Source organism: Amphimedon queenslandica, unplaced genomic scaffold (assembly GCF_000090795.2).
Source record: "Amphimedon queenslandica unplaced genomic scaffold, v1.1 AMPQUscaffold_11520, whole genome shotgun sequence".
NCBI lineage: Eukaryota > Metazoa > Porifera > Demospongiae > Haplosclerida > Niphatidae > Amphimedon > Amphimedon queenslandica.
The window spans coordinates 2,871-9,994 of record NW_003548238.1 but is presented as its reverse complement, the minus strand read 5'-3'; the positions used below and the strand labels follow the sequence as shown (position 1 = coordinate 9,994).

Here is a 7,124-nt window from a genome sequence, read left to right as displayed (position 1 = left end):
GTCACATACCAACAAAAATAAAAAAATTTTTGGTATGGCGGAAATCTCATTTACAGATTGTAGGATACTCTCAAACGTAATAACTTCATTTTGTGCATCACGAAGATGGTGGCTGCCACCTTCACTAAGAAAGATTAAAGCAAATGATGCTACTTTGGAATGATCAACTTCTTTCAAAGCTTTCAGTAAACACTGAAATGATAGTTTACTGATCTGAGTGAAATAGAGAACAGAAAATCCAAGATCCTTAAGAACTTCCTGTAGATCAGAGCCTTTTCCTTCATGATTGTCAATGATGATAGCAAAATGAGTCTCTATACAAAAATAATAATTAATTGAAATTATCACACTATCTATAAAAATGTACTGGCATGCTATATAGTTTATGGTTTTTTTACTTGCTATAGTCAAATTATAGAAACTTGAAAAAAATTAATCTACTGAGCTTCAACTAAGTTTCATATGGTATGCAATATAATAAGACAAAAACAAAAAAGGCCTTATGTGTTATAAAATATTAAAAAAAGCAAAATGTCGAAAATTCAACAATTTTAAATTTGTCTATATAATACATGCAAATATGAAATGACTTACTGTAATTCAAGGTAAGTCTTGAAAAATGATGTTTATCTTTAATTTCGTTGCAGCATAATCTGAGAAGCATGTATAACCAATTCGAAGGTAGAGGGTGCTGCTGATGATGAATGCTCTTTTTACGAAACCCAGCTGGTACAACACGATCTTCTTTTATTTTAATATGAAAATTTTCTATCAAAAACTTGGAGATTTCTTCTGCCCTTTCTTTGACCCTACAATTGAATCGTTTTTTCAAATTTTCTAATAAAACTTCCTCATTTTCATCTTGCTCATCATCCGAATCATCATAGACTGAACAATCTTCAGCATTAGCAAAAGTGAGAACAAATATTACTCTCTCAAAAAATTCTGAGCCAAAGGCTTGATGAAGCTTACGCATAGCAACCTCATCGTCATTTTTGAATCTATGTTCCCCCATTTTAATGCAGTAGAGGACTAAACTGACTGTCTGGCCATCATTTTTCATTTCTTGGATTGCTGTTTGCTCTTTGCTATTACGATCTTGGAAACCAACAGTATCAATTAGAGTAACATTGAGCTCACCAACACGCAATGAAAACTTCTCAATCGTTTTTGTGCAGCCCTTTCCTTTAGAACTTTCGTTAGCTTTCTTCTCCTCAAGAATACTGTTGACGAGTGCCGATTTACCAGTTCCAGTAATTCCAACTACAAGAACATCTATATTTGTTGAGATTTTATCTGATCCAATCTCTTTAAGAACATTTCTGAATGTCGGCATAGATCTTTTTTCACCTGAAACAAAAATTTGTTTTATAAAACACTTAAAAACTTATTTCTAAGGCCACAGAAATCACGGTTTCTCATTATACAGGTTGGATAGTGATGGGTGCCTTGGGTGGGCTACAAGGAGCCCTGGAAATAGAAGTGTAGCAACTGGGCAATTATTACATTGTACATGTAACGTATTAAGACCTCATTTACACGAATACGCTGGCCTAATCTGCATCGTTTTCTGCTATGACTGTTTTCAGGTGTTTACACTAATCCAGCAGCTGCATTTTTATTAGAATTTATATTTTTTTAACAGAAGTATTTGTTTGGTATTCTTTTTTTGTTCAGAATCTGTTTTCTTGTGTTTTAGTGTAAACGGAGGCCCTTATCTGACCAAAAATATATCCGTTTTACTTTAAAACGTAGTCATGTAAACCAGGCCTAAAATAGAATAATATAAATGGCTAACATGCATGAGGTGTTTCTCTTGCTAATCTACATGCATAGGTGCTTTTAACAAATTTCTCAACACTTCCTAATTACTAAGCAGTGAAGCTGTATTCTCATTATATTCTACCTAAGCCAAACTTCAAAGACACCGCAGTGCAGTGCTGATAAATAGCTCAGTTATACTGCACTAGGGCATGATAAATCCCTTAGATGCTTGATATAAGCACTAATGTGGTTAACAGTTTACATAGTGCAATAGATCTTTGAAATATACCTTAAAAAATAAAATATAGTAATTTGAAAAAAGAGCGATATAAATAAACTTGTCAATAAACAGAAGGACTCCAGCAACTCAGTGGGGACTGACACCCCCAATAGTGGTCGTTTTGCTACAATTATATTGCATGACAGGCAGAGTTGGAATCATTGAGCATCTATGAGATGCCAGAGAATTCAGCTACAAGCAGTCATCGGCCACAAATAGTTGATAACATAATGAAGGCTCTAGGAAAAGGTGTTGGATCATAGTTGAGTCATACAGCATCATCTTACACGGCCATGGAATTAGTAATGAAGAGGAAAATTTCTATGGTAATCTAAGTTAATGTTGATACTCCTAGGGGTCTTCTTTGGGCTGCCATTACTGTTGAAAGTACTATAATGTTCCATTTCAAATTCTTCTCTTTCTCAGAGCAGCCATCTCCTTGCCTCCTTCATATCCTACTGGGTTGTGGTAAGTAGCATGTGGCACCTGCGCATGCGCAGTATGTGAAGTTTGGCTTAGGCAGGGGCATAATTTGTTATAACACCCCCACTCGGCATATATGACATTTATCAGCACCTCGGGCTCAGTGCTGATAAATGTGATATATCCTTCGCTGGGATGTTATAACATATACTTATAAATGTTCATATATTTTATGAAATAATGCCCACAAATGATTATATACAAAATGTGGAAAGCTTCATGGTGCGATTTGTGCATCATTTCACCATTTAAAATCACTTTTCCTGGCTACCAATATAATGGATTATTTTTGTGATGCTTTACTTTTTGTGGTTTCCATGGTTTTATAGGCACATACCATGGGGATACTAAAAGTAGCTTAAAGGGACACATTCACGGAAGCATGTCATCTCAAAAAACTGGCCACTTTTTAAAAATGACGTGCTTCTGTGAATGTGTCCTTTTAATGAGTAAATTTTGCCATAAAAACAAAAAATGGGTGTGGCTAAAATTATGATGTGCTTCATGTGTACCTGCTTTATTCCTGCATATGCCTATTAGGCATGTACCAACAAATTAAAACCAACAGAATTATTGAAGTGCCATCCTCTAATTAAAACCACAAAATAAAAATGACCATTCTAATTTTGTCCACTATACCATAGTTTAAATTCAATTTGAGTACAAAATTTTCATGCAACTTAAAAACACATAAATGTATAATACCATACATGCATCAGAAAAAATTATTAAAATGGAAAATTCTCTCTAGGAGCCTACATGTACCGGTATGTAGGCATTGAATTAAATGTATTCTCAATAAATAATGGCAATAATCAAGTTTTCCTAAGTGAGCTAAAAAGCATGCTTAATGAGCTGACAAGCACCCCAATAAAATAGTATATGGCTTTTGGAGCAACTTTTAAAAAATATATAAAATCCTACACAACTTAAAACATGTATGAGAAAAATTATAATAATGGAAAAATCTCACATAGCCATTATTTTTGACAAAAATTGGCTAAAGATGGAACTTTGGCTCAATTTTTGAGCAACTTAGGATATTCAAAAAATCCAAATTTGGCCAAAGATCCTGTGCTGTAGTACAGGCCTATACCCAATTTTTAAGCAACTTTATATATTTATAAAAAATCCAATTTTGATTGGAATTAGCTCAAATTTTAATGCAATACAAGAACATGCATATGCATCAACAAATCATAAAAATTATTAGTAAATGACACTTTATTGAATTTAAAATGTACTGGCAAGGTGCTGAGCAATATGCCACAAAAATCCTGTGGGAAACTCTGGCAATAAGAAACGATGTGAACATACAGACACATGCACGTGTAAGTAAGCAGTGAACAATGAAGTAAAGCAACAATACACCAAACTTAATCACTTTAGTTGCTATTATGCTTTGTGTGTTATACATACATATTAAAATGAATTCAATGTTAATAAAACAACACTATGTGTAGTCTGTTCTGTTAAATACATTATTAGTCATACCATTTTGTTCACAAGAGCCTGCTTGACTTTCATTAGAGACTGAGGCAGAATTAGGGTCAACTATTTTTTTTTAAATGAAATTACAATCAAGATTAATAATATTATATGTCATTTACCAGGAAGATTCTCCTCTCCTATACTACTCATGCCTACATCAACAAAAAAGAGAATGCGGTAACATGGTACACATACATTGCATGCAAAAATAACTGAAAAAATGTGAATAAAATTTAAGCCTTATATAATACATTTGTAATTTAATGGGAACAATTAGCTTCATAACTTAAAAATCAGTACATAAAATTGCCTGAGTTATTACTGATACATATCTATAGACCACCAAGAGAGAGAATTGCAAAAGCTATGAATTTCATTAATTTTATACACAGTATCCACCCACACACTATAATTGGCTGTCATTTTGGTTGGCAAGTTTGTTATGGAAGTCAATTAAGGCATGGAGAAACTGCCTCACTTACCTGCTGTAGCACAATCAAAAGCTGAAAAGTGCTTGTTATAAGAAATAATAGCTGCTTTTAAGCTTCTCCTGTAAAATATTTGGTGAAATTTGCTCCAGAATTCGTAATACGGTTATGTCGGCCCGTTTGTTCTCCAATTAAAAGTTGCTAACCAAAATAGCCTTACTACTGTAATAATCTTCCCATGCAAGCAATTCTCACTTCAGGTGGATTGTAGTACAGCCACCGGTTAGTAAAGCAATCTGTGCAAAATAGGATATGCATTTAGACTAGCCTAGATCATGGATAGTAGAGGGCATGGATTGGAAACACGCAATAGCACTGTAGTATAGGCATGTTTCAGGTGTTATGTAAACAATTTAATCAAACCATAGATATTAGAGTTAAAAGGAAAGGGATAGGAAACCACTGTTCCTGGCAGAAAATGATCTTCACCTGTACCACATTAACTCTACGGTATAGCGGGTTTCTTTTGTTCGGCCAAACTTTCGTTTTTTAGGGGGAAATCCAACTTTGTGGGTTTTATTTTCGTCCTTCTGATCTGCAAGAATTAAGCCACACCCAACAACCCCACCCATAACACCCATGTGTGCATGTGTTAGTGCTAACCCGATGAAGATGAACTCTGGATCGAGCTCTCCCAAAGCAAATTTTGTGGGTTTAATTTTCGTCTTTGGAGCTTGGAGAACGAAAAGAACAAAAGTTTGACTGAACGGAAGAAACCCGCTACATGGTAATCACTTTTAATGAATAATCAGTGTAAAGGAAATTTGAAAACAAGCTATTGACATTGTTGACAGGTCTATGATGACAGGCCTTTTCTGAATACCAGTCATCAGAAGAGAAACTATCCCTCATACAATGTAGTATTTTCAGCAGTATTGTTCTTGAAGTAGCATTTTTCCTGCTTTTCACAAAAATTACTACCAACAAGATAGTTAGAGTTATTGAAAACAGCCTTAGATCAAGAAAATGAATAAATAGTTTTAACTTTTCACTGTGTTGTAATGTAGATTTTTGAAAATACCTCTGTTATCTCCATAATGGCAATAGGTATTACAGTAGTGTTTTGCATGGTGACAGTAGCGTTTTGCATGGTGGGTGTAGTCACGACACGCCCGTACCTCTGTTTAATTAAATTTTTAGTTTATTGTTTACATAACACCTGAAATGCGCCTATACTACAGTGTTATTGCGTGTTTTCAATCTATATCCATGCCTAGATCTATGCATTAATGAGAGTTAGACTTAGATTTGTCCTTAAATGGTCAACTTTTGTGCAGTAATTATATTTCACACATATCTTTAAGCTAGTAAGGAGTGGCCTGACCCTTGCAAAACGGAGCAAGGGTCAGGCCACGTCTGACTATTTTTAAGCATGGTCTGCCCCCAAATTTAATTAAATAATAGTTATTAATGAAGCTTTGTGGCCTACTCCCAATTTAAGTAAGTGAAGCATAATAATAATAATAATAATTTGCCATCATTTGCTTTGTCTCCATGACTCCAGGACAAAATGGAGATCTGTTGATACCTGTGACGGAGCCCCTTTGGACCTTATAATGACTTAAACCCTTAATTTAACTTTATCCTTATTAACTTATTTTATTTCTATTAACCTAATTATTTATATTTCTATTTTCATTTTTCATCCTGCCCTAGCTTGGTCCTTCTATTTTCATTTTTCATCCAGCACTAACTTTGTCCTAATAGGACAAAGTTAGGAATAGAACAAAGTTAGGGCAGGATGAAAAATGAAAATAGAAATATAAATAATTAGGTTAATACTTAATAGAAATAAAAATAAGTTAATAAAAAGAATGTAAGAAAGTTAGAATTAAATTCTAACTTTCTTACATTCTTCTAGTAATAATAATGATAATAATAATAATAATAACAAAACTATTATTATTATTATTATTATTATTATGAGAGAAAAGGGCAACAAAAAGAGAGGAAATATATAGAAAGGAGGAGAGGGAGAACCCGAGAGAAAGACAAAAAGAAAACAAAATAAACAAAAGTTAAATAGACCCATCCACCTCAGGGGGGAGGAGAGGAGATCTGCAGAGCCACATATGAGCATTAGCTTGCCAAAGCACTACCGAAAGCTTCTGGAAAAGGTGCTGAGTGATCAACCCTGGAGCAGTACCTCAAAGGGAAGCCAGATAATGTCCAATAGTTCTGAATTATTATTATTATTATTATTGTTATTGTTATTAGTTTTGTGGTTTATTTCCTAGTTTGCTGTTTATTTTTCATGATAATAATAATAATAATAATAATAATACTTTGTTTTTTTTGTTTGTTTTCTTAGCTAGTTTTTCTTTCTTTTTTTTCATGTTTCCTGTAGTGAGCTGACTCATCATGACATCACATCAGAACTCATAAATATTCATAAACTATCTTTGTTTTTAATGCATGCTGTGTAATTATTATAATCAGTGTTTGGGTGTCAACACGAGGCATCGTTAGCTCTGTCTCTAGCAGCAATCCTGCCTGCCTTCATGCTAGCCATTAGCCAGCACTCATACATAGCAACCCATTTGTGATTCGATATATTTCCCTTTTGTTTTTCTATTGTCTCCTCCGGGATCTCCCTCTTTCCCCTATTTTCTTCTTTT

The 7,124-nt window shown here is 33.9% G+C and overlaps 1 protein-coding gene across 1 annotated transcript in view; it reads right to left on the bottom strand.

Moving 5' to 3' along the window:
* Positions 1-9: 9 nt before the first annotated feature.
* Positions 10-7,124, bottom strand: part of LOC109589226 (probable serine/threonine-protein kinase WNK4) — a gene marked incomplete at its 3' end in the record, with an annotated part of 9,713 nt that continues 2,598 nt past the window's right edge. The window contains exons 2-5 of the mRNA XM_020005336.1: positions 4,138-4,230; positions 4,022-4,081; positions 595-1,350; positions 10-314 (exon numbers count right to left, since the gene is read on the bottom strand). Coding sequence (XP_019860895.1) covers positions 10-314; positions 595-1,350; positions 4,022-4,081; positions 4,138-4,230 — 1,214 coding nt within the window. The remainder of the gene's footprint in view (positions 315-594; positions 1,351-4,021; positions 4,082-4,137; positions 4,231-7,124) is intronic.